The sequence below is a fragment of the Haemorhous mexicanus genome, chromosome 3 (genome assembly GCF_027477595.1).
Source record: "Haemorhous mexicanus isolate bHaeMex1 chromosome 3, bHaeMex1.pri, whole genome shotgun sequence".
Lineage (NCBI taxonomy): Eukaryota > Metazoa > Chordata > Aves > Passeriformes > Fringillidae > Haemorhous > Haemorhous mexicanus.
The window spans coordinates 35,480,716-35,507,771 of NC_082343.1; the positions used below are offsets into that span (position 1 = coordinate 35,480,716).

General features: G+C 38.3%; 1 protein-coding gene across 6 annotated transcripts in view; it reads left to right on the forward strand.

Annotated features, from left to right (window-relative positions):
* HEATR5B (HEAT repeat containing 5B) overlaps positions 1 to 27,056 on the forward strand; it is a 55,133-nt gene that overhangs the window by 24,519 nt on the left and 3,558 nt on the right. For all 6 annotated transcript variants that reach the window (XM_059841346.1, XM_059841345.1, XM_059841343.1 and 3 more), the window contains 15 exons: positions 62 to 251; positions 1,585 to 1,754; positions 4,074 to 4,218; positions 5,084 to 5,323; positions 7,164 to 7,415; positions 9,357 to 9,538; positions 10,630 to 10,698; positions 12,870 to 13,049; positions 13,717 to 13,954; positions 14,584 to 14,844; positions 15,769 to 15,896; positions 16,082 to 16,226; positions 20,594 to 20,863; positions 22,594 to 22,818; positions 24,759 to 24,910. In XM_059841346.1, the coding sequence (XP_059697329.1) occupies positions 62 to 251; positions 1,585 to 1,754; positions 4,074 to 4,218; positions 5,084 to 5,323; positions 7,164 to 7,415; positions 9,357 to 9,538; positions 10,630 to 10,698; positions 12,870 to 13,049; positions 13,717 to 13,954; positions 14,584 to 14,844; positions 15,769 to 15,896; positions 16,082 to 16,226; positions 20,594 to 20,863; positions 22,594 to 22,818; positions 24,759 to 24,910 (2,847 nt within the window). The remainder of the gene's footprint in view (positions 1 to 61; positions 252 to 1,584; positions 1,755 to 4,073; positions 4,219 to 5,083; positions 5,324 to 7,163; positions 7,416 to 9,356; positions 9,539 to 10,629; positions 10,699 to 12,869; positions 13,050 to 13,716; positions 13,955 to 14,583; positions 14,845 to 15,768; positions 15,897 to 16,081; positions 16,227 to 20,593; positions 20,864 to 22,593; positions 22,819 to 24,758; positions 24,911 to 27,056) is intronic.

Genomic DNA, 27,056 nt, shown 5'->3' on the forward strand with positions numbered 1-27,056 from the left:
TAAAAAACTGTTTAATTTCCTGAATGCATTACTGAAAAACATTCCTTTGTGTATTTGGTAGACCTGGTCTCTCCATTCACTTGCCTTGATCGTGGATTCCAGTGGACCAATGTACCGTGGGTACGTGGAGCCGACGCTCTCGCTCGTTCTCACCCTGCTCTTGACTGTCCCGCCATCGCACACAGAAGTGCATCAGTGCCTGGGCAGGTGCCTTGGGGCTATCATAACTACTGTTGGGCCCGAGCTGCAAGGTTAGTGGCAATTTCAAACTGAAAAAAAAAAAAAAATCTACCTTGTCTAAAGATGATATTATAACCTTAAATGGAAGACTACAAGTTTTTGTTAGTTGCAGATGGGGGAGGCGATGTTGGCTGTTTTGGTTACAGTCCTGCAAACAACCTCATTTTGATCCTCCTTATGACTGCTTGGGGCTTTTTTGACTGCAGTATGAGATTTGTATAAAGAAGTTGCAGTGATGTATGGTGTTTTGGCTAATGGTAAATTTGCATGGTAGGTAAGCCATGAAACCCTTGCTGCATATTTTACTGTGTGTATCTTTGTGGGGCATCAGACAAGCTTTTTCCTCCATTTTTTTAACGTGTGTTTATTTTATTTTAAACTGATGGCAAGAGCTTAAGTTTGATATAATGGATGATGCTGTGAACTATGACTAATTTCCATTCATTCTTGATATCCTTAGATCTCTGTGCCTTATTGTAGAGACTTAAAATCTTGTCATGCCAAACACTGTGTCTTAAATTCTGTGCCTCAGGTGTTAAAACCACAGATTTGTAACTTTGTCTAACTGGGATTTTTAGGAATATTTATAGGATGGGCTTTGATACAATGCCAGAGAGCCACTAATGGAATTTTAACTCTAAATGGCTAGACTTAAGATTTTAGTTATGACATAGTTCTAGATGGCTTAATTGAACTTGTGTATCTGTTAACCCTTTGACCTGGAATATGGTTAGCTTTTAAAATAACAACTTAAGTAGAATGTCTTCTGCAGGTTATGTTTCTGTAATTGAAAATATTTTTATAAACCTGATGTGGTTTAAATCTTAAAATGCAGAATAGGATTGTTCTTCAAATCAAATACTGTTCTTTTAAAATGCTTGTTCTAGTAGAGCATAGATGAGTGCTACTCATCTCTTGGAGCCAATAAAAATTGTCTGCATACATAGATATGAGCTTAAAGAGTTACCTGATATTTTAGGAAATGGCTCAGTGCATGAAATGTTGCTTATACATATATAGAATGAAAGAGACTTTTAAAGTCTAACTTCAGATAATTGACTGGTTTCATGACCTGGGAAGACAGTCTTACAATATTTCTGACTGGAGATTATCAATCCAGAATTTCATTTGGACAGCACGTTATTTAACTGAGCTAAAAAAGAGATACTGAAACACTCTGTAGTGTTTCTCATTTGCATGGTAAATCAGAAAAGTTGCATGTTAATTTGAGAACTCTTTTTTGTGATATGGAAGCTTTAGTAATTCTTGCTTCTCAAAGGTTTAAAGTCTGCAGATGTGCTAGAAAAGTTTTGCTGTGTTAAGGATATCCTCTTACATGATTAGGTAACGGAGCTACGATTTCAACCATCCGTTCTTCCTGTTTGGTGGGATGTGCAATCACACAAGACCATTCAGACTCACTTGTTCAGGCAGCTGCTATATCCTGCCTTCAGCAGCTTCATATGTTTGCACCACGGCATGTCAACCTGTCCAGTCTGGTTCCCAGTCTTTGTGTGAGTATCAAATGCATCCCTTTTGGTCCTCCAAGTTTTAGGCACGTGCTTAGCAGAGGACAGGGGAAATATTTAGCAAGATATCAAGGATAGCCATACGTAATAAGCAAGTAGTATTTGCAAAAACACTGGAGTCCCCAAGCCATTTTACATATTTTCAGAATGCTGCCCAAACTGAGGTCATAGGGGCTGATTCTTTTTCACCCTCAATAGTGTAAGATGCAAGCATTTATGAATAATGTAACTGAGTAAAAATGGTTCTGAAATGCTCTGTTTGCTCCAGCTAGTTGCATGCACAGAGGGAAGTGAGCAAGCTGGGGAAAGGCAGCAGATTTTGGATATATGTTACCACTGTCAGAATATTAGGGGCTGACACACAAATTCTTGTGGTGCTGCTGTTAATGTTGCCACCTTATTTCATTAGTGTTCTATCAGCAAGTCCTGGCTTAAGCCTGGAAGTAAGTCAAAGGCTTGAACCCAAAACATACCAAATATAAATATAAGAGGAAAGGTGTTGTGGGTGTGGTTTTGGTGTAGGTTGGTGGGTTTTTTTTTTAAATAATTACTGTTGTAAAAGTTATTTTTAGAGGGTTCAGTAGTCCAATACTGAGATATTTGAAAAGCTTCTCCCTAATGTCTGTTAGATGTTTTGCAAAGTTGTTTATACCATTCTTTGTGGCGCTGATGACTCAGTGTTACCTGAAGGAATGCAATCCTACTTATGTCAACACTGGACCTTTTTCTTAGTATGCTATCCAGATTTTCCCTAGGGCATCCTCTCATGATTAGGTGCTTCTCCTCAGCCCTGTGCACACCCAAGCCCCACCCTGCCCCAAGCACTCCTGGGAGTGCAGTGTATTTACAGAACCTGTCACTTGTCCCTTCACAAAATTTTGCATGAAAGGGGTGCAACACGCCCAGAAGGAGATAAGCTCTTTTGTATGAATATGATGTTCATCATGAGAGATAATCCCTACAGCCCTTTACTCTGTAAATACCAGTGGGTGATGTTACAGACAATGAAGTTCATATGTGAATAATTAGTGCTGTTTTGAGACCTTTTCCCATGGTTTTCTCCTGTTTCTCTCCTGTTACTTTATGGTCTTCTGCTAAATGAAAGCTATTTTTGTTTTCCTTTCTCATATTCCTTATCTTCAAGTTATACTTAGTTTGTTAGGATTTCCTCTGAGTTGTCTTGGGCATTTCTTCATGCTGCAAATGCATAGTTATGTAGGCAAGGTCTGCCTTACCTTACCTGCACCATTAGCCAACTCTTCAGAATGGAATTAATGCCAGGTATCAAAATTAAACCATGCAGTTCCACACTCTCATTTTATTTTCTTCTTCCTGCATTGGCTTCATAACTTGTACTTACTTGCTTTGTAGCTTGAATCACGGAATACCCTTTACATTAGTAAATCTCCCAAATGTTCTGTGTTTCAAGTCATTGAAACAACCTCAGCTGTGATATTTAGAAATTCTTTAAAGACTGCCTGTTTTTTTAAGACTAAATTCTTGTATATTCATATGTGGAATAAAGATGTACTGTTAAAATGTTTTATAAACTGTAGAACCCTTTCATTTAGGGAAGCATTTTCCATCCCCATAATAACCTAATATCCAGAAAGCAAATGGATTTTTGGTTTATTGAAACCAAATTACCCTGGAGTAAATAAAGAGTTAGAGTTTCTTAAAGGGCACTCTTCAAATCTTCCACTGTGGAAAAACATTCACTTTTCTGTGGAGCTACTTCCTCTCAGAAAAATAGAGACCATACACAATTCTTCTGTAAGGAAAATATTTGCTTGTGCTTTAGGTGATTCAAAGGAGTTAGAAGCCAGTATTGCTTAGCAAAGAAATCTGATGTTGTCCTATTGAGAGGCACTTTTAATAACTTAATGCTATAGATTCTGTTACTAATGTGAAATGCAGGTTTTATTATAGCTGTCATGTGCAGTGCACCTGATAATGGCTTTTTTGTTTAAAAGAAAATTATTTACAGCTATTGCACAATATCAGGCAGAGTAGTACTGGAGTAACAAATTGGAAACTGTAATAAATCTAAATCACACTGGCACAGTAGTTCTAATATTTAAGCTTTTATCTCTTTAACCAGACAGCTGTCAGCTCTGTGTACGTCAGCTATATTTTGATATTTGTAAATTATGAAAAGTACTTCTGAATCTTCAGAACTTGATTCCCAGCAGCTCACACATGGGCTTATAACTGAAAAATGGAATGTTTTTAGTCCTTAGCAGCATTGATTTATTGATACTGGGGTGCAGCAGTTCACTCACCTGTAGTGGTTTTGACTTTCAGGTCCATTTGTGCAGCTCTCACTTGCTGCTGCGCCGGGCTGCGGTGGCGTGTTTACGGCAGCTTGCTCAGAGGGAGGCGTCCGAAGTGTGTGAATATGCCATGAGCTTGGCAAAGAACGCTGGAGACAAAGAGAGCAGTGCCATCAGTACGTACTTCTTTCATGTGCCCTTTTGGAACTGTTGAGTGCACATGTGTGCATATGTGTGCTTTGCCTTCAGAAAGAAGGGGAAAAGCCCAAAACCCCCTTGTACACCCTTAGTGAAAAAAACCCTCAACTGTCCCTTCTGACTTCAGTAACTTGTGCCCACACCCCTGCTTTTACCTCTGGAATTTTGTTTATAATTTAACTACTTGTGAAATTCAGACTTAAACCTCTCTCCCTCATTAAGGCTGGCAATCAAATAGGGAACACAGTATATACATAATGGAAGCATTTTACAATGTTTCTGGTATTATAGCTATTGTTATTTTGAAAATTCACTTAATGGTGTGCTGTTTGATCCAGATGCCTGGTTGTGTTATCTTCTGTTAGCATCATATCTGCAATGCCTGTGGACTTTGCTGGCTGGTCTAATTCTTACATGTATCATTTTATTTTGAAAATAGGAGGCTCAACAGTGTTGATCAGCACAGCCTTCATACAAATGTAGAATTGTGAGCTTACTCAAACAATACCAGTGACGTGTGTCTCTGAGAAGAGTCTTCAGAGTCCAATACTGTTAGGTTTTTTACAAATTCATGGGCTATGTGTCTTGAAGAGAGGATTTTTTTACTTTATAAACTAATACTTGGAATTGTTAGTTGCCTTGCAGATGAAATTAATTGCTGTATTAGAATCTTTCTAGTGTTGATTCAGAAAAATATCAATAACATCTTGGTGATCTTTTGAGCTATACACACACAGATACACTATGACCAATTCAAGTCTGCATCAAATTTTTTTTTTTTTGCATCAAATTTTAAAACTGAGTTCCTGATTTTGGAAAAGCTTTCTCCTTCTCATTTTGCAGACATGAATCCATTTGCACCAGGGGCTGGCTCTCGGCGAGACGCTCATTGCCGGCACCAGGGGGTTAATATAACAGAGACAGGCCTGGAGGGCGTCCTCTTTGGGATGCTGGATCGAGAGACCGATCGGAAATTGTGCTCAGATATCCACGACACTCTGGGACACATGCTTTCATCTCTGGCAGTGGAAAACCTTTCTCACTGGCTCATGCTGTGTAAGGATGTCCTTGCAGCTTCTAGTGGTAAGTGTTCTGTCTCATTCACATAAATGACAGAATGTCCTTAGCATTAGTGTGTTCTGGTAATATTGGTTTGGAGCTTCTTTTTTATACTACTTAAGATGAGGTTATATTTGTATACAGAATTTGATTGTAGTGCAATTAAACTGCCATAGAAAGAAGGAATTATCAACGTTAAATTTCAGAATATTGCTCGTAAATGAAAAGTTAGCTGCTTGAGTAGGATTTCCAGTGGTGTTTGTAAGTCTGACATTTCAGTATCTTAGTGAAAGCAGACATCCTTTTTAGCCTGTATACATCAGGATTGTACAGAGAGAAGGCTCCTGTACACATTCTGAGTATTCTTTATGAGGTTTTTTGAATTACTGATGTGATGCTGGGTTACCATGGTGATGAAATTTTTGTTTGTTGCTCAGCCTTGCAGATTTTTTTGCACAGATTTTGTCCTCTGAGACCTTATTCCTGTTTTTCAGCTTGTAGGATGGTTATGACGCAGAATCTGCTCATTTCCCTTGCATTTATACTTGTTTATTGGCATGTGTGAGTTCATCCTGAAGCTGTTTCTAAATGCTGCCAGCTTTACATTTACTGATGAGTAATGCTACCAATAATTTCTTTATGCAACGTGGTTGCCACAAATCTGCCCAGTGAGAAAGACCTCATTTCCCGAGTTTTAAATTGGCTTGTCTTTTTGTTATTTCTTGTGGGATGGGTCTTAAATTTTTTACATGGTTGTCCAATTTCTTATTTATTTATTAGTAGGAGACATGCCTTGGAGAAAACCATATTTAAATAAATTTCTCTCAGGTGTATTGCAAGCCAGCAACTTCACTTTGATCTCCTTTGATCCATCTAACTGGCATATGACCAAAATGTGGTTTGCTTTTAAGCAGAGATTTACAAATCAGCCACGTAAGGTCCTGGATGCCTTCTCAAAACCCTGTGGTTATACATTAGCATCATCCATGTTTGATTTGCCATAGCCTTTTTTATGTCTTGGCCCTTCAGTTGCTTAAATTTGGACTTTCTAGGAAGTGTGCCTTAGTTTCTAAGAAGCATGCATTGCAATAATTTCCTTTAATTCTCTTCTAATTATTGCTGGGGTAATTTTTGTCAGTATTTTAGCATTTTGCTAATTTAGACCTTGTCATTGAGGATTATGTTTTCATTTCTGAATAGCAAAAGTATATGTGTATGTTTGGTGAAGAATTTTTTTGGTCCATATTTGGCTTTTGGTTTTTTATGTAATCCCTGAAATAATTTTTATTTTCTGAAATGAAGTCTCTAACCTACACCTAGAGAAAATAATTTTGTGAATGTTAGTCACATTTTTGGGTGCTGTCAGTGGCCCACTTGGCTGCATAGCTGTCCCATGGCATGGAGCTTTGTAGTTTTGTTTCATTTTAACTTGCTTTTTGTCTTCCAGTTGAAGTGGGAGATGAATAATTCACAGCTAAGCTGATTCTTTTGTTCTGAGCCTGATAATTCTTTTAATTCTGAGCCTTATCTTGTTTCTTGGCAATTTCATGGGTTAATTTACAAAACTGGGCAATTTATATATAGGATTCAGCTATAGTTGGTGACTGTGGAGAATTAATATTCACAGGGATTTATCTCATATCATGTAAGACAAATAAAGGGTAATTTAACCCAGAAGAGAGGTGAAAACCATTTCTTTTAATGATATGCTCTTGCTTTTGGACATTTGTCAAATGTTTCTACAGAAGAATTAGTCTGCTCTGAATCTCAGTATAAGGAAAGACTTGAGCTCATGTCCTTAACTGCCTTCTGTGGATTTTAACAGTGGCATGTTTTTCTTCCTTTTAATTGTTCTGTGTCATAGACATGAGCACTGCTGCTCCCTTGGGAGGAGGGAAGGATGAGGAGTTGGAGAAGAAGGATGAGATGGATGATGACACAATGTTTACCACCTTGGGTGAAGAGGACAAGTCCAAGCCTTCTGTGGCGCCTCGCTGGGCCACTCGAGTGTTTGCAGCGGACTGTCTGTGCCGAGTGATCATGCTGTGTGAGAATGCCAACAAGGCACACTTCGACCTGGCACTGGCTCGTTCAGCCAGACTTAAAAACCCAAAAAGTAATTGCATGCTTTGGTTTTGTTCTAAACTTTTTATTTTCATTTTGACACCTCTTTACAGCTTAAGATTACACAACCAAGAAAAAAAAAATTAAGCACTTATCCTTTAATTCCAATGGTCAAAACCAAAGGACATGCCCAGCAATAATCAATAAAACTGTGTCTTTACAACCACTGTGGTTACAGTACTGTGAGCACAAAGAACGAGGTTTTCTGGAACATACCAGAAAGTTCTGAAAGACTGATCTGCTTAGGGGGAAAAAACTTTAGATATAGTTTTCTCAATTCTTAAACAAAAGCAATAAGCTTATAGCTAAGGGCAAGTTGGGAGTGTTTTCAGAGTTTAATATAATGACAGCAGTGAATGAAACTTGAGATTATTTTAGCATCTCCAATCTGAAGAGATCCTAGAAAAGAAAAAAAGAAGGGATCAAGCTAGGTAATTATTGCTATGACATTGGTTGCAGAGGGAGGAGTTGTGGGAGTGAGTTATAAAAAGACATAGACTTTGTAAGGTTTGTTTTTTTGGTATCCATGAGAGTGATAAATCTTAGTTTTCAAGCTCATGTTCCAAAGATAGTTTTATGAGTTAGAGGATCAAAATTGAAAGGTCCTAGATGGCCTAGTAGTTTTGTGAAGAAATGTTTTTCAGATAGTGTGAGGTGTCTGTCCTTGAGTTGTCCCTGTTTGCGGTTGTTGGGGTTCACCTGCGTAGTGCTCATGAGGACTTTGTGTATGTAGGATGAATATTGTGAGCATCCTAGAATGTGTGACAATAATGGATTTTGGTGTCTGTGTTGTTGAGGGTATCTGTTATGATATGGAGAGTTATCAGGTCTTTGCCTGCATTGCTGTAGTGCAGCCTGGTTCCAGCACTACATTGCTTTTGTGAAAATCTGATTTTTGACTTGATTTGAGGCCAAGGCCACTGAAGACTAGGAAGGAACAATTTCAGGAAAGTTTATTTTGTCATGGCATTGCATTACAAAGAAAATAATGAAATAACTGCTGCTTATACGGTCCTGCAGAGAATTGCATATCATAATCTAGAGAATTTTATCTCTATTTATTTAAAGTGAACTTTGATGTGTTTGCTATCATTGTAAAAAGAAAAACTCAGCAAAACTCTGCCCCCCCAAATGCAGCTTCTAAAATGTTCAAGTTTTACTATTGTCTCTGACGGTCTGAAAAAGTCAGTGCAGAATTTGTCACTGTATTTTGGCAGTCTTTCTTTGTTTCACCTCTGAAAAGTTACAGCTACAAAAACATTTTCCTTTTTTACCTTGAGACTTGAAAATAGCTTAAGCAACTTATGGTTTTCATTAGACACAGCTGTTGTTGTTAAATAATTTATTTTCATGCGAGTTGTACAACATGTGGTAATTTCAAATTGAGAGTAAGAAAATAAATAAAATGAATACCTAGAGAAGAATAATCCTTTCAGAAATGTTACCAAGCTATGTATTTTTCTTGTCTACATGCTTACAGCCTTGGATGTGGTTTTTGGGAGGAGAACCAGAGGCATACTCTGATTTAGGTGTTGACATCAGCAGGGGTCACTGTAAGCATATGACTCGAGCAGGAATTGCCTTGAAGATTTTCTGTATGTTTGGGGGATGATTCAAATTAGCTTTACTAAATATTTTAATATATTCTAAGCTACTTAGCCACACTTGCATACTTCATTCTACATAATTTCTGTTCAGTTTTTAAGGTTGTTTTAGGATTAAAAGCCATAGAATCACTTTGTAGGGGGAGGGGAAGTGGAAAACAAGAAAGAATGCAACCTAGTTTTCTTTCCTGCTTCTTCCATGCATTAAATGTGGACCTTTGAAAACAAATAGGTAAAATGCATGCATGTCACTGAGGAAAATGTTGCAAGGATTCATCATGTTAGCTATCTTTTAAGTTACTAAATAGTTCTTTCTGTTTTGTTCTAAGATGACTTCTTAGTGCTCCATCTCTCTGACCTTATCCGAATGGCATTCATGGCTGCCACAGACCACAGCAACCAGCTACGGATGGCGGGGCTTCAGGCTCTTGAGGACATTATCAAGAAATTTGCATCCGTTCCCGAGCCAGAGTTTCCAGGCCATGTGATCCTGGAGCAGTATCAGGCGAATGTGAGACTTCCTTCATAAGTTCAGGAAATAGTGTATTTATGCCAATATGCCAGTATTAGCTTTGAGAACATTTTGTAATTTGAAAAAAAGCTGTGAGGAAATTCTTCTGTGTGTGAAAATGTGCTGCAGAGACTCACTTACCGCTTCATATTTTATTTTTGTATCTCATTCTATTTATTGTAAATTATTAGTTGATAAAATTCAGTAGCTTGAAAGCCAAATATTTTAAGTTACATTTAATTTTTTGGCAAAAGTGGCTATTAGTTTGTAGAAAAGAATTGGAAAATATTTTTCACTCAGTTCTAGATTTACGCTAATAAATCAGTTTTCTTAGGAATTAGTGAATGTACTTCTGTTCAAATGAAAACTACAAAGGTGTATCACTGGGAAGTGGGCAATTAAAGATTTATTTGGGGATAGTATTGTGCTTTTTTTGTTGCTAGCTTAACTCTTTCACCCCTTTTGTTTTTACTCTGTCATCAAGATGTTTCCAAATACTGTCTAAAGGCAGGCTTTCATCCTTTTCACTTCCCCCCCTTTTTCTTCTTCCTTCTCTAGTGCTGTAACCATTGCTTCTTTCTCTTGGACTTGGTTCCATTTGTTTCAGAAGAATATTGCCATATAACGACTGCCTAAAAGGCATTTTTCAGTCAGTATTTGTCACTTTGCAGACTTGATGCAAATCCAACTATAAACATTTAATTTCACATTGCTGTTCCTTTGGACATCAAATTGTCATTGGCTTACCGATCCTTAACAGAAGTTGCACCTATGATACTGTAGTGATTAAAAGGATACTCATTAACAGAGGGAAGATAGTACCACATATTTCACAAAGGTAGTTGAGACTTAAAAAGGCAATGGGGCAAGCAGGAAAAAAAGTCGTTTAAGATTTTGTTGTTGTTGTTTAAAGTCTGCTATTGCAAATGTTTGCTAGACAGCAAGGATAATTTTGGGATGTAACTACAATGCCAAATTTGACAATTCTGTCTTGCTTGTTCTGTACTTGTCCTTGAGCCTTAAACAAGATGAGATAAACAACACTGTGTCCCTACTGTAGTTGGATTTTTAACTTTTCTTCTTATCAACAGGTTGGGGCTGCTCTGAGGCCAGCTTTTTCCCAAGATACGCCATCCGATATAACTGCAAAGGCCTGTCAGGTACAGTGGAAAATGTTCACATACTATAAGCAACTAATTTTCCTTCTCTTTGGAAGAAGGATGCAGAAGAGAAATAGCAACAAATGGCTGGAAGATGTTGTAAACTTTAGCTGTCATGTTTTTGCAACATCTTTTGAGTTTCCTAGTAATATATTTTGTTCCTCAGGTGTGCAGAAGTCCTTTTAGGGGAGCTACATCAAAAAATGTATCTGGATCTAGCTATGTCTTCATATCAATCCTGCAAGAAAAAAGAAGGAAAAAGAGGGAAAAAAACCCCTTTGCTTAATGAGACCAGTAGAAGTTTATTTATTGTCTTTCAGTCTTATCAGATGTTTGGATTACTGACAATTACCTTTAAACACTAAACTTCTGTTCCATTTAATGCTCTATTTTAGAATTTAGGAGATCTGAGCATTCTCATTACAGTCATAGTAGCAACTTGTCAGTGAAAGTTTGCTAAGAGTTTTTTTTTTCTGAATGTGTGTGGGATTGTTTTCTTGCACATGATCCTGTGTACTGTCATTTAAATCAACTATCAGCAACATTGCTGTAGTAGTATGTGGTTTTCACAGCTGAAGAAACTACTGTGGTTTAAAGCAGCAGTTTTGTTAGCTATGCAAACATTGGTTTTAAAATGGTAAGTCTGTGTTTCTGAGTTTTGTTTAGTAATTTTGGGTTATCGGGAGTGTGATTTTGTATTGTTCTTTTACACTTAATTTTCAGCAAAACTTGCAAGGATTGCTCAATTACGGCATAACTTGGTATCTACTTGTAGGAAAAAATATGTTCATCCTGATTTACAGACTGTTTCTGCATGTTTAAATGAAGAGGCAGTTTGTGTGAAAACATGTAACATTCCTTATAACCTGTCAAAATCTTCTCTATTCAACCAGTTTCAAAGGTGTGTTCACTTCCAGGATCAAATGCTTGGAGATTAGGTTTGGATATTTAACTCCCTCTAGAAGTTACATGGACAGAGATGAGCTTCCCTGAAGGAGTTGGATGTTGTTATAGTTTTATGTCATTAGTGAAACAGATGTTGACTTGCTCAGCAGCAGGATTGAAGCTGGTCTTGTTCCTACTGTGAATGAAGAACAGTTTTGTGAGAAGTTTTCAACAGCTTTGTCCTGTACCTGTTTGGGACACTTCTAGTGTTTGTGTTTGTTTTTTTTTTTAAATATGTCTGTCATTCCAGATCATGAGAGAGTTCCTTCCCCAAAGGATTTCATGGAACTGGTTCTTTAAAAGCAAAATAAATAAATTTGAGATAGATCAAAAATGGCACGTAAAAAAAGTTTGTAAAACTGGAACTGCTTGAATTCTGTGAGGTTTTTTTCCTTCTGATCCTCATCCTTGTAGAATAATCTCCAGAATAAGAGCAGCTGTTCTGAAAGAATTTGTCCCTTTTTCTCTTTGTAGAAAAGCAGCTGCACCAGAATTCTTCTATTGCCTGCATTATGTTTGGCATGAATGTGTTTCAGAGGATGAATCCCAATGTGTAGCATTAGTCAGAAGCAGCCAATCTGTGTGATGTTTGTTATTTTAAATACCTGTTTGGATCCATTTAATTCAAATGAAAAGTTGAGGGACACCCAACTGTCTGTCCACCATCATGGACAGATTGTTCTAGGTATAGAACTATGGTTCCAAATCATAGCTCAGTCCTTCAAATAATTTCTAGGTGTTTTCTTGACATAAATAATTTGAAAACTTCCCGCTAGTATGCAGCCTTTTATATTGATTTGAGATGTTGAGGGGTTTTAAAGATAGACTGTTGTTGATTGCTGTCCAGTATATTCTTCACAGAGAATGCAATGACTTATTAACTGAATTATTTGACCAGACACTTGAGAACAGAATAAAAAAATCATTATAACTTATGGAGGATTGAAAAATTTTTAAAATGCTTTCCATGTCTCTGAGGTTCCCTTGTAATATTGCATTGCAAATATAGCCTTTATAACCACTCACCTGAGCAATTCTGTTGTCGTGGGTGGGGAAAGAAAAAAAGGAAAATCTGATTTATTTGTATTAAGCAGGAAGACAGTGGCTAAGTTTTCCTGGTGGTTGTTTTGGGTTTGGTTTCCTTACTAATTTAATTTTTTTTTTTTCATTTATAAGGTTGTTGGGTTTTTTGCTAGTTTAGAGTGATTCTAAACTTTGTTGTCTAGGTGTGTAGCGCTTGGATAGGAAGTGGGGTTGTAAGTGACCTGAATGATCTTCGCCGAGTTCACAACCTTCTTGTCTCTTCCCTGGATAAAGTGCAAGCAGGAAAGGGATCTTCTAGCCAGCTTTACCGAGAGAGTGCAACTACTATGGAAAAACTGGCCGTTCTCAAAGCATGGGCTGAGGTAAACCATGACCACCAAATCTGCCAAAGTTTGGAAACATTTTACAGTGTAATAGCAGCCTCACACCTCATACTGCCTGTACATGCCTTTCTCCTAACCTCCTGCAGTTCTACTCTGGGGTGTTTTATACTCAGTATCTTTCTCTGCCATTCTGTTGAGCCATATTTACATTGAGGCTTGATTGTTCTTTGTTTTGCTTCACTTTTCTGTGTAAAAATACGCACTCATACCATATCAGATTTTGAATTTCTTCCCATCTTACTGCTCTTAAAATCGAAAAAAAAACCCCACAAACAAGAAAACAACCCTAAAAATCAAACAACCTTAAAATATATTCTGGGAAAATATTGCAGTTAGTTAACTAGCTAACCAGCTAGTTAGTTAACACTGTCAAGTGTTTATAATTGACACATTTTTAGGAAGAAGGTGTGTGGCCAGATTGTTTTAGGAAAGTCCCATTTGTGAACCTAAGCATTATATATATATACTCGTAGAAATAAAAGAAAGGATTTAAGTAAAATGGAGTAGTATTGAAAATCTCTTTTTTTCCAGAATTTTCTGGTGAGTTTTATCTGTGTGGAATCTATTACATTCACATGGGAAAGGCTGCTGCTTTCCTTTCTTTTTAGAATCTCACAGCATATACTTTGACATGTTTTACTTCTAGGTGTATGTTGTTGCCATGAAAATTAAGAAAGAAGCAGAAAGCAAACCAAAGCGTGTTTCAAAGAGCACAGAGGAGGATGAGGATGATTTTGGTACTGTGGATGAGTTGCCACCAGACAGTTTGATAACGCTTGTACAACCTGAACTGCCGGCATTGAGCCGTCTCTGGTTGGCTGCGCTGAAAGATTACGCTCTTTTAACTTTACCAGCTGAGTTTGCTACCCAGCTTCCACCAGATGGTATGCACTGAAATCTCTTGTTGTGTTCTGCAAAACAGAAAGAAACTGTAGCTGGACATTCAGAATTATTCTGTAAATTATTTGGCATGCATGTTTTTTTATACAAGTGATAAATTCCTGCCTGAGCATGTAATAGCAGTATTTTCTAACTTTGAATCTTCTTTCCTTCAATTTGAAATGAATATACTCTTTATTCAAATCATTGAAATCATTAAAGCTATGTCTTTATGGAATTAAGAGTACTTCTTGACCTCTAATACTTTTGTATCAAATGCAAAAAGATTTTGGTTATATGAAAAACATAGCCCCTGAGATTAGAGCAGACACTGTTTTACAGTATTTTACTGAATTAAGAGTGAATGCTCTTTATGAAAAATGCTACAAGTGCCTGCCTTTCCTGCTCTCTTCTTGTTGCTTTATTGAGGCCAGTGCACTTTCTCATGGAAGGTACTAATATTGCTGCTATACAAGGAGAGTTGGAATGTACTGCCACTAACAAGTAATATACCTGATTATATTTGGGATCGAGCACACCCACAATAAATATACTAATAAATTCTGAGTGCATGCTTTTTATCTGTTACTTGCAGAGAATCTTAGAATTTACCTTTGCTTTGTTAATTTAACAGGAGGAGCATTTTATACTCCAGAAACAATTGACACAGCTAGACTGCACTACCGAAACTCCTGGGCTCCCATACTACACGCAGTGGCACTTTGGCTAAACAGTACAGGATTTAACGTGTCAGAGTCAACAGAAGAGACTGCTGCAGCAATGCCCAGTTCTCAGAAACGGGCTACATCCATTATGCTAAACCAGACACCTGGAACTCCACCTACCACTAAATCTTTGCCAGAAATAAACAAAGATCGAATGCACTTAATTTTGGGTAAGAGTTACAAGTTTAGAATTCAGTAGCAGTATGTTATGGTATGAAACACTATGAAAATGAGAAGATACTTTACTTGAAATCTGTGAAGTTTAAAATTCATTACATGTCTGGACAGTAGAGTTTTGAAAATCTCTGTCTCATCCTCCCTCTTATCTCTCTGCCTTCTGTGTTCTTTGTAGCTTTGACAGAATATTTATCAGTGTGATTATTGTGATTTATGTAATTGACTAAAATGAGTAGGAACTGTTCTACACTGTAGTATAATGCAGGTGATACAAAATGTTATGCTTCAAAGATGCAAAAGCTATGAGGTTAATTAATATACACACCCCTATAAAACACTGCTTAGTTGAGAGTAATATTTAGCAAGTCACATGGAGTAGCTTTTGCATCAGTTTTTCATCTGTGAGTGGCATTCGCTGTTTCCCTTTGTTGTTACCTAACAGCTTTAAGAGGTGGATGTAATCTCTTATTCCGAGGAATGCCAGAAGTTTGCTGAGTTACAGACATTTAAATCTGGAATTAAGTGCCATATGTAGAAGATGAATATTGCATGATTTTTGGAGCTTAACTTCATTTCGTTTGTCTTTACATTTAAAAGAGTTCAAGAAAATGGAACTCAGTTTACAGCTGAAGGATTCATATCTCTGACTTACAGATCTTTAGAACAAAGTATGGATTTCTGTTCAGTAATCTTTGTCACTTTGCATTATTTATCCTGCCAAATTTTGGGGAAGACATGATGCAGAAGAAGTGAATACAATTCTTGTGCATACACTCTTAATTGAAAGGAAGAAGAATTGAGAAAAACAGCTGTCTTTCTAAAGTTTTGAAGAACCTGCTATACTTATAAAAAACATTTAAACCAAAACTTGATTTTATGGTGGTATGAGCATTCTTTTTAACTATTGCTCTTTTCAGGTGTTAGTATACAGTTTCTGTGTTCTCCAAGACCTGAAGAGCCCGTAGAGCATGTTACATCTTGCTTACAAGCACTGCATACTTTATTGGATTCCCCTTGTGCCAGGATCCATATTGCAGAGGATCAGGTAATGTATGAGCATGTTGTAACAATCAGCTTTTTCCAGTCTTGGACTTTCATCTATGGTGATTACAAGAGCTGTAATTATTTTTTGTGTGAGAAAAGTATTTGTTCATCATAAGCAAGTGAAATAACAATTAGGAATTGTTTAGTCCTAATTAATGTTTTTCTGTGTATTTTGTTTCACTGCAGCTCCTTGGTGTTGAACTCTTGAGTGTGCTTCACCGACTCCTCCTGACCTGGGATCCTCCTTCAGTCCAGCTACTGGTTACAGGAGTTGTCCAGCAGATAGTAAGAGCAGCTCAAGATTATTTGCAGGAAAAAAGGAACACACTAAGTAAGATTCTGTAAACACGGCTTGCTTTGCAAAGTAAATAAGCAACAGGTTTTTATATTAGGAAAGGAACTCAGTTGCATTAGAGTATGATTACACTTAGAAGGAAAATGCTGTGTATTCTACAGATAATTTTGATTATGACTATGATTATTACACTTATCTCCTTAGCACTTCATTTATCTTTTTTCTGAAGTTTAATGATTTAGCCACCAGTACAGGCTATTGTGATGTGTCCCGGTGCAACTGACATCCATGAGGTGAGTGAACTGCTCCTGAAACCAGTATGGAAAGTTGCCTGCCCAGGAGATCTTGCCAGGAAGTGGAGCAGACTTGCACCTGGGTTCTTACTTCACTTATTTAGGGCACTCAGGGCGTGTCAGCTACCAGGATCTCTGGGAACAGGGTGTGCAACAGGAGCAAGGCAGTTGGCATGGAAGGGCATGCTCATGCTGCCCAGAAGTGCTGCTCAAGACTGTACAGGACTGCTGGAGTCAGCATAATGGTGGCATACAGCAACAGTCTGCTGACTGAGGGCCAATCACCTCTGCTACATCAGAGGTCTAATGACCAGTTTGAAATTCAGGTGAAAATGCTGGTGTGCCTGTGCTCCAGAGGCAAGTCTGTGCAGCCACAGCTGGAAGTGACAGTGGTCTCACCTGTGAGACATGAAGGAAATGCTCGTGAAGGTGAGCAGACTCTGTGGTGTCAGGAATGGTAAATGGAGGAATGAAGTGTTCTTCAGAGGTCCTGCACATGCAGGAGCTGAAGTCCCATGTTTCTCAGAAGGAGAGACAGCCATAGACCATGCTGGGATATGGTCCTGGAGGATGATGCTTGCATGAAGGTGGCAGCTGCAATACTGTGACTTCCTGCAACAAAAGGCTTTATCTTCAGATATCCAGTTGGAGAACACCAAGGAGGTCTGGCAAGAGAAAGGAGAAAGGAAAGCTGTCCTACTTTGACAGATCAGAACTGATAATACTGAAAGGAAGTGAAGGGTGATACCAGTCAGGAGCCACTGGATGCCTAATTAAGAAGGGAAGGTGAATGAAGCCGTGTTAAACCAACCCAAAGAAGCTTTCTAGTCAAGCTATGGGAGTCTCATGAAAGGCTTTTACCATCCAGCCATGTGCTGGAAGGGTGACACTGCTGGAGGCTAACACTCAGAATTGTACAAAGCACACTTCAGTCCAGATGCTGGACAGTGCAGATGAGGGTGGGGCTCAGTGGATTTGCTCTGCACTTACCCAGAAGAAACGGTTAGGAAGGTTAATGGCAGTCCTGGCTGTACCAGCTATGTGATAGTGGAGGTCATAATTTCAAGGGAAAGAAAGAAATTGAGTAACAGAGCAAAAGCTTTGGCTCAACTTGGCAGATTTTGGCTTGTTCAGGGAGCTTATAGATGAGATGTTGTAGATGAAATCTTGTGGTAAGCTTTCCTGAAGGGCAAAGGACAAAGGGATTGTTCATCTTTGGTGGCAAAATAAAGCTCATTCACAGTGATCGTGGCAGGAGGCTGACTGGCTGAACAGTAACTTCTGACTGAGCTCTAATGTGACATGGAGGTGCATGGATGTTGGAAATGGAGGCAAGCTGCCAAGGAAGACTGCTGAAGTCTTCCTGGGTATGGAGGAGTGGAATTGGGAAGGCACAATTTAGATGGAGCTGAGACTGATGATGAATGTCCAGTGTGACAGGAACAACTTTTATAGATACATTTATGTAATTGATTAAAATGAGTAGGAACTGTTCTACACTGTAGTATAGAACAGAGTATAGTACAGTCAGCAGAGGAAATTTTTACCTGCTGCTGAATGGGTTGGGTGGTCTAATGACAAAACACACTAAAGGAAAAACTAAGGTGCTGTTATCTTCTTTGCTTACCCCTCCTGTGTCTGTGTCTAATGAGCAAGCCTCGGGAGAGCAGTGCTAGCTTCAGCATGGGAGCATCCAGTTCACAAAAAAGCCGGCCATACCCTGGAACTAGATGTGATGCATCTGAGGGAGCTGGCTGATGACATGCTAAGTTTGTTGCAGTCATCTTTGTAAAGCTGTGGTGCTCAAGAAAGCTTTTCAATGAATGGCAAAAATGAAATGCTGTGACTAACTTTGAGTAAGATGTGAGGTGGGGTTTGAGTGAACTTGCCAGTAAGCCTGCTGTGCTTGTTGAAAGGTTTTTGACTAAATTTCTTTTGAAACCACTTCTTAGTACATGAAATAGAAGAATGTGATTTGAAACAGCACAGACTTACTGAGGGCAATTAATGCCTCATCACCCTCTGTGATGAAATAACTGACTTTGGAGGTGGAGTGGTGAATATTGTTTACTCAGACTTCTGCAAGGCTTTTGACCCAGTACTCTACAATATCATTGTCAAGTTGAGTGATGGGGACTGAAAAGTAGGAGAATAATTTGTTGGACTGCTGTGCTTGAATGGAGTTAAGTGATTCAAGTCTGACTGGAAGCTGGTTGCAACTGGTGTTCTTTAGAGATCAGTATTGGGTCTTCTACGGTTAAGCACATAGGACAGATAGGAGAGAATGTACCCTCAGCATATTTGTGGATGATACCAAACTGGGCAAGTGGTGGGTGTGCTGGAGGGTGGTGCTGCCTTTAAGGGGAATTTTGAACTGCAGGTCTGAGAACCTGCTGAAATTCAACAAAGGTTAATGCAAAATCCTGCAATTGGGATAGAATGTACATTGGTATAGGCTGGTGGGCTGACAGATTGGATAGCAGATTTGCCAGAGGACGAGTTGTGTGTGTGAATCTCTGGTGTGAAACCTGTGCAATGCTGATGCCTCTGTTATTGGGCTGTGTTAGAAAAGCATGAGCAGTGGATTAAGGATACGGTTATGAACATGTATCTGGAGCAGTGTCTAGTTTTCTTTGCCCTTCCTCCTCATTCTGAGTAAGACAGCTGTTGGCAAACATGAAGGAAGTTCAATGGAAGTCCACTAAGCTGCTTAGAGAGGTGAAGTGTGTGACCCGTGAGGAGAGGCTGAGAGAGCTGAACTTCCTTAGTCTGCAGAAGAGAGGGTTAATATGGGATTGAATAGCAAACCCCCTTCTTAGAGGGGATTTAAAGACAAGGCCAATCCAGAGTCTTCTGAAAGGCATGTGGTGGAAGGACAAGAGGCAATGTACACAAACTACAGCAGTGGAAATCCAGATGGGATACAAGGGAAAAACTGGTCACTGCGGGAGTGGTGAGGCAGAAGAGCAGGTGCCCAGGGGTGTGGTATCTCTATGCTTGGAGATACTCAGCAGTCTGAAAGCTACTTTCTGAGGTACTTTTACTGACCTCTTCCTTTTAAGAGAGAATCTCCCAGTTCAGTCATTCCTTTACTACTTAAAAAAAAAAAAATCTCAGATACACTGTTTCCATCTTTGCTAGGTAAATTAGTTTCCAAGAGCCAGCCTGGGAAATAGTTCATTGATACCTGGTTAAGTTGGATAGGTCTGCCAGATTTTCTGTTACCTGAAAGAAGTTAAGTAAACCCCAGAGAATATTCTCTTATAAAGGAAAATTACTACTTAATCTGGCAAAATGTACTGTTGAAAGGAAAACCCCCAACTGATAACTTTTGCCCGTTTTCCATGTAAAAACAGGGAGAAAATTTTGCTGGAACTTGAGGAGCTAGCACAACTGAAAATAGAGGCTCTGTTCCTTCATATGAATTAATGGAATTGTTTACTGTCAGCCCTGTAAGCTGCTTTCTTCAGATTGATGAATGTGATAACAGTAGCAATCATTTAAATTCATAGGAGCTCTATAGGGGTAGTTCAGGCCAGATTTGCCTTACTGAATCTCTGTTGCTGTTTAATGGGAGAAGGAAAGACTGCAGCTGGCCAAGCTGCCATCAAAAGAGAGACTTTTTGAACTGAATACACTCAGATAGACATAGACATAGAATCCTACAGTGCTTTTCTGTTCTCTCATTTCATAACCAAGTTAGGCTAGAATAAGATTTTGTCAGGGTGGAACATTTAATTAATACCTATTAAAATTTTTTTAAAAATTGTCCTGGCTGTTTATTTGTCATTAGTTGCTGTTAATGTTATGATCATTTTTAAGAGAAGCAAGATAATTAGCTGTAGTTTTATTTTGTGCAAGACTACATTTGATTTCTAGTTCCAGAATGATTTTTATTAAGTATTGTTGCAATCCCAGCACTTCTAAGGCATTTTAAACCCCTTTAAGTCATTCTAACTAAAACATTTAGTCTGACATGAGCCATGTTTGTCCTATCATACTGTAAAGGAACTTATCTTCTTGATTTTCAGCTTCTCTGTGAAGAGTGTGTCATGTAGTTTTTGGAGTGGCATCTTAACTGTCTCCTCAGACGTTTCTTTCCTTTTTCAGATGAAGATGATAATGAAGAAAAAGAAAATGCTCTTGCTTTAGGAGAGGGAGGTGAGAGCGGTGGTCTTGTGCCTGGAAAATCTCTAGTTTTCGCAGCCATGGAGCTGCTCATGTTCATCCTAGTACGACACATGCCCCATCTGAGTTCAAAAGTGTCGGATTCTCCAAGTCACGTTGCTGCCAAATCCCACCTCTCTGAGGAAAGCGCTCGTCTTGTGGCTGCCACCGTTAATATTCTGTCTGACCTGCCTTCCCTGTGTTCTCCAGCAGGTAGGACACTGTCACAGAATAAGTGTGAGTGGTAGCACAGTGAGGATATGGTGCTAAAAACAAACTGTAAATACATTGCTATGAACGCTTTAATTCGTAGCATTAATAATATTTAGGTAATTAACTAAATGAAAATTCAGGCTTTTCCAGTGAGCAGCATAAAGGAAATTTGATTTTAAGTTTGCATGTGTGCTGCAGATTTGCTGAGGAAATTAGCTCTGTGGACAAAGGCTGTAGAAGTTTCAATAACACACTTAAATTTTAAGCCCCTGTACCAATCTGATTTCGTTGTTGTTTTTTTTTTTTTTAATCATTTTGTTAAAGAACACAGACATTTTGGAGATGATTAAATTCCTGAAAAGTTCATGAAAAGCAGCAGCTGTATGAAAAGACAATCCTACTGAGGGAAAAACAGCACAATTCATCTGTGGTACACTTGGCCTTGCAGCCGTTGGCTGTCAGTCATTCCCAATGTGATTATAAACTAAATGGAGCTTTCTTCTGCCCAGGAAGACTGTCACAAAGGATGTGTGCAAGCTGGGATAATTGCACTGAGTGAAGTTCATGGGTAAAGGACACAATTACATGGGAAGCTGTGCTCTTTGACTTTTGCTTTTTGGAGAGCAAATTGCTTGACTGTTGTCTCAAGAATCTTTGGGAAGTTTCACCCACTCTTATAGATAAGACATTTTAAAGTTAGTCTCCTAATGAGGTGCACTGCAAATAACATGTTTGGACAAGGTTGTGCTCAAAAGACAATATGGCTTGTCTTCAAACAGAAATTTGTGAATTTGTGCCTTGCACTTTTTTAAGGAACAACAGATTTTGAGTTGGAGTCATGTCCTGTTTTTAGTTAATGCCCAATGTTTGGTTTTGGTTTTTTTTGAGAGGGTGATGGGAAAGAGAGTGGGTAAAAAGAGTAACACTTTTTCTGTGTTGCCTGGAGTGAGGGTGTTACTCCCAGCATTTGGCAAGTGGCCACTGTAAGTAGCTCAGAAATGACTGTTAGTTTGAAGAGCAGTCCCTTCCTGTCATAATTGTTTTACTTCATGTATTTATCCTCACAGCATTCCCTGAAGTAGGAAAATGGCAGGATTTTTGTTTCCACAGATGTGGGAAAATGAAGCATAGAAGAGAGATGGAAAGAGGCTTGACTGTCTGAAGTGATCTGTAGATTGAGTTTGCATGCCTAAACCCAACAGCACTCTTCTTTCAGTCCTGTAGGGGCTTAAAGTCTGCCTGCATCTGTACTTGCAACTGCTACAGCCTTTGTCCATGATTTGAGACAACCGAACAGCTTTCTTTCTTTGCTTCTGGTAACACCACCTTACTCAGAAAGTGCAGTAACTTAGTTTGGAGACTTGCTTCCAGACCTCTTATTTTTGCTCTTTATAAGACCCTAGTGATATGTAGATCCTTTTCTAAGGTACTTAGCAATCTGGATGACATATCTTGTATCACATGCCTTGTGGGACAAAGCTTTAATAGCTAAATCATCATTCCTGAACTGACAGCAGCATTTCAATTGTCGGCTTGTATTATGATACACTTCAGTAGCACTGATGAATGAATTTGGTGATAAAATGTTGAAGGACACATATCACTTGTTACCTGAATTGCAGTTTATCTCATCTCCTTTGTCTCCAATATGCATCCATGTTGGGAAAGACCAAGAGCTTATCTACCACACTTTAAAAATTCTATTTTATTTTTTTTTCCTTTTTTTTTAGGGTGTATGACAATCTTACCCACTATCCTATTTCTGATAACAAGGGTATTGAAAGAAACAGCAGTAAAGTCAGCAGATAATCAGGTCCCACCTCCAGTCACTGCAGCTCTTCAAGGGATAAAAACTATTGTTACTCTTCCAACAGTCAAGACTGATGAAACTCAGAAACAATGGACCGGTCTTATCCGCAGCACTCTGGCATCTATCTTGGAAGACTCTCAGCCTGGTAAGTGGTTTCCCAGTGCAGGAGTTAAAATTCATGAAAAATTAGTTTTCTGTTATGAAAATGCAAGTATGGTACTTGCTTATAACTTAATGTAAGACCCAAACTAGCAAAACTCCTCAGTTGCTTAACAATTTTTATTGAGGAAAAGCACAACATTGGCTTTAACCAAGTAGTTACATCTCAGGAGTTCTCACCTCGGATTGGTCTTTGGTCTGTCTTTGACAGTGTTTGGATCAAAACCTCCAGTTAGAAGTTTTCCCTTTTGCAATGCATCTGGCATCAGCCTCTCAGGTTTTATGCTGTCACTAGTCATTTAGTCTTAATGACAGTCAGTGTTAAAGTGAATGAGGGGGAAGACAGCCACAGATAATTGTGGAAAGGTTCCTACTGGAGTAGGACACTCACAACACTGTTAAAAGCTTTCTTTGTTGAGAAAGAAATCCTGGCCAAAAAATCCCTGTTACTCACAGCACAATGGTTACTGTCTCTTCAGAGAACTGCAGACCACCTCTTATGGTTCACATACACGCTTTGCCTTGCCCTTCAAAAAGTGAAAAAGATGTACAGTCTTAGCTGCATAGTGAGCGAAAGAGAGACACAAAGATTTGCCATTTGCATAGTGGTAGTCAGCGAGAAAAACATCCCATTGCATTGCCAAGGAGCCATTTGTAGAGAGTGAAGAGAGGCTTGAATGGAGTTACTCATGTGAGAGATGGGGAATGAGGAGGTAATTGCAAATGATTCTGAAAAGTCCAAAGGCGGAGGATCACTAGGTTTGTGTTAACCAAGCCAAATTTCTAATTTGATTTGTCACATCAGCTCTTGTTTTCCAGCCTTTAGTTACTGTAGAGATTTCATAGGCCATCTTTCCAGGAACATCACTGGCTGCAGACCTTTTTGCAGGCGTCAGAAATTTCTCTAGGTTCCTTGCAGGCGTGTGTGTTTTCCTTTCTAATCTTCTGTGAAGTGCGATTGATCACACACGCAAAAATCTAAGCAAGGTCCACTGCATTCAGTTTCAGACCTCATCATTCAATAAAATTCAAACAATGTAAATTTAAAATAATTTAAATAATGTAAGAAAAATTGTCACTTAAAATGCTTGGAGTAGTTTTTTGAAGTGAGGTTTTACATTATGGCTAAGCCAGTTGAGTGACTAGCTCTGTAAAGAGCAGTCATGCTGTTTTTTTTTTTTTTTTTTTTGCTGACTTTATATAGGCTGTTTATTTGTGCCTCTCAGGGGAGAGCAGAACCAATGTGGCCAACCAGACCAGCAGAACAATGCTTTTTATATATATTATAGGAGTTTATATATCCATATTTTTGTTCCTGTTGTGAATTCATGAATGACATCTGTGAAGACAGAGCTTGTGCAAGGAAAAAAAAATTGTGACAATGGCAAATACAGGCTATTTGAAAAGCAGGAAAGGTTAAAGTAGGACTGTTCCTACTGGTGACAGTTGGCTGTCAGATCAACTAGTCTGTTCTGTGAAACCTCATGTTAAGTAAAAGTTGTTGCCATGCTGGATATCTATTTCTTACTCTGCTGTATCAGCTGAAGAGAATAATTTTAAAAAGTGAAGTAGACCTTTAATGGGCAAAGGATTTAAAAATATCACTTTTCCTCTTGTTTACACACTGAAAACAAAAAAGCATTACTTGGTCTGAGAAAGTGTGGGTGGTGATGTTTTCTTTGATACTTAAGTTTCAGTAAGATTGACTTACTTTATTAAAACAACTGTTAGAATAGAGTTGCTCAGAGTTTTGTCAGTCACAGTCAACAATGATACTGTAATAAGTAAATGCATGTGCAGTTGCAAATAATTTCAAGTACATATATTTCCTCTTTGTGAGTTTTATCTGTGTTCACGGGATTTTACTAAATAATTGCTAAAGCCTTTTTGGAATAAGCCAACTGAATATTTGCTTTTGTTTTTCAGAAGCCTCTAAACCTATTCTTGATGAAGTAAGCATACTTACAGCTATTGCCCTCTTCCTCTGGTCAGCAAGCACTGAAATAATTGGAGTGCAGTCTTTACAAAATGGATGTATGAACAGATTTAGAAGTGCATTGAACTCTTCTGATCCTCGGGTAAGATCATGTTATAGGAATGTGAATGATATGCAGCCAACAGAAACTAGTCATGATATATTTAACACATTTCCTGAATGTTTTGTGATGCCTTTACTTCAAGGACAGGTACTGCTGTCAGGATAATTAAAATTTTCAACAATGCATTATTGAAACTTGAGCAAAATAACCCAAATTTAGTGCTTCTAGATAAAGTATTCATGGCCTTGTGCCAGGTTCTTCACTTCAGCTTTTTAAAAGGCAAAACAAGTCTCTGGTATATGAAGTTTTATCAGATGAAAAGGTTGGTTACCGTAGAGGGGTGACATTTTTACATTAGTGTTGATCTTTTATAATACAAATGAAACCATTTTTTCCATAGATAAAGTTACAGACCACATTTCTGATCAGTTTTATATTTGTTTTTGCAAAACCTGTGCTTATTTTGCATGTTCATACAAAACTCAGTTTGGGAGTAAAAACATAATTTTGTGGGCACCATCAGAACATCTATATATCACGATTCATTTGTTTCATGATTTCACTTCTGCCCTTTGGCTTGCCTTTGTGAAATGCCTTTTGAATTATTTTGTCATTGAAGAGGAAAGTTAAAAAAGTTGTAGACTGACTTGGTTCAAGCAGGCTAATGCCCTGTATGGGTAGTGAAGTTTAACTTTTCCAGCCATGTATATATCAGTTTGAGTGGATATACAAATCTGCAGGTAGGAGCTAAGGAGAAAAATCTGTGATGTTTCCACAAGCAAACACTGCAGGGATTCCTGAGAAGAAAAACATGCAAAGAATGTGGATGTGTTTGGGGTCACAGTGAAGCATAGCAGGGCAGGTGTTTTCCAGCATGAACATAAAATTCAGTTGATTCTGAAGCCTGACTCTGAATGGAAAGCTACTTAGAATTTTATTGTGTGAATGGAAATGTCAGTTGTATTAAGTGAAACTTTTATGTCGTACTCTCTCTGAGCTCTGTATAGACACATGAGCAGTGAGAGAGGAGTACGTGGTCGCCCACTACCCTGCTGGAAAGCTGCCCGTCAGCTGGAACTTACCACTATTTTTGTAACACACAGAGCAAGTTTGGAGAGCAGCCAGATGGTGTCCACTCTCTTCTCACCAATGTGCAGAGCAAATACTCTGTAATACTTGTGTGTTCATTCTGGCTTTTTAAATGTAAAATATTCCTTGTTGCAGTCAGTGACGAGACACCTGTTTGTAATAAAAGCATGATCGTGATTGTACTAAGTGCATTGAACTGATTAAGGAAAAGACTCTTCCAAAGAAACTACTGATGCCTTAAAAGAAATACGGGAGTATTTTTGAAACTATTACCACATGAAAAGGTCAAATATCATGTATAGTAATCAACAGAAGTCTGGTGAGCTCAATTCCTTTTTGTTCCAACAAGATAACTCAGTTGAGAGATCCAAGTGTTTCAACGCTGTTGGGCAAGTTTTACATGAGAGTGTGACTCTTATGCTTTGAAGAAGCTCTGATTTTACCTTTAAGGAGTTTTTGTAGACTTCTGTGAATGCACAATGGTCCAAGGTTTTATATTACACAGTTCAAAAGAAAAGCACTTGGATGAAATTCTGCTGTCAGATGCAGTCATAAAACTCTTTTGAAATATGGCTGCATTTAAGAAAATACTTTTACTCCTTATTTCAAAGGTTAATCTAGTCATCTTTAAGAGCTAATAAGGAATGAAGTTTAAAGAAAGACAGAAAAAGAAGAGAATTATTTGTAACAGTATGGAGAGATAGAGGTAAAATTTTTTGAAAAGGTCAGAGATGATGGTGAGTAAGGCATAAAGGAAAAATGTTCTGTGGAACTGTTAGAAAGCATACAAATGATATGAGCTGTGTTATTATTTCAGAACTTAAGTATTGAATTGTATAGAAAACCTGCAGCTGTATTCTATTGAATTAACAGTAATATGAGCTCGTAACTCATATTTCCTTACCAGTTTTAATAATCTATGATTCTTATTCAATATTTTTATTTGTATATCTGTGTTTCCACTAATCCCTGGATCTCCTCACAGATCATTTTGTTCAGTGGTACTTCCTCTAGAACATTTCTGTTCAGCATGTGCTCGATAACTCATCCTGTTTGGACTTGAGTGCAGTTAGAAAACACGTGCAATGTTTTATCC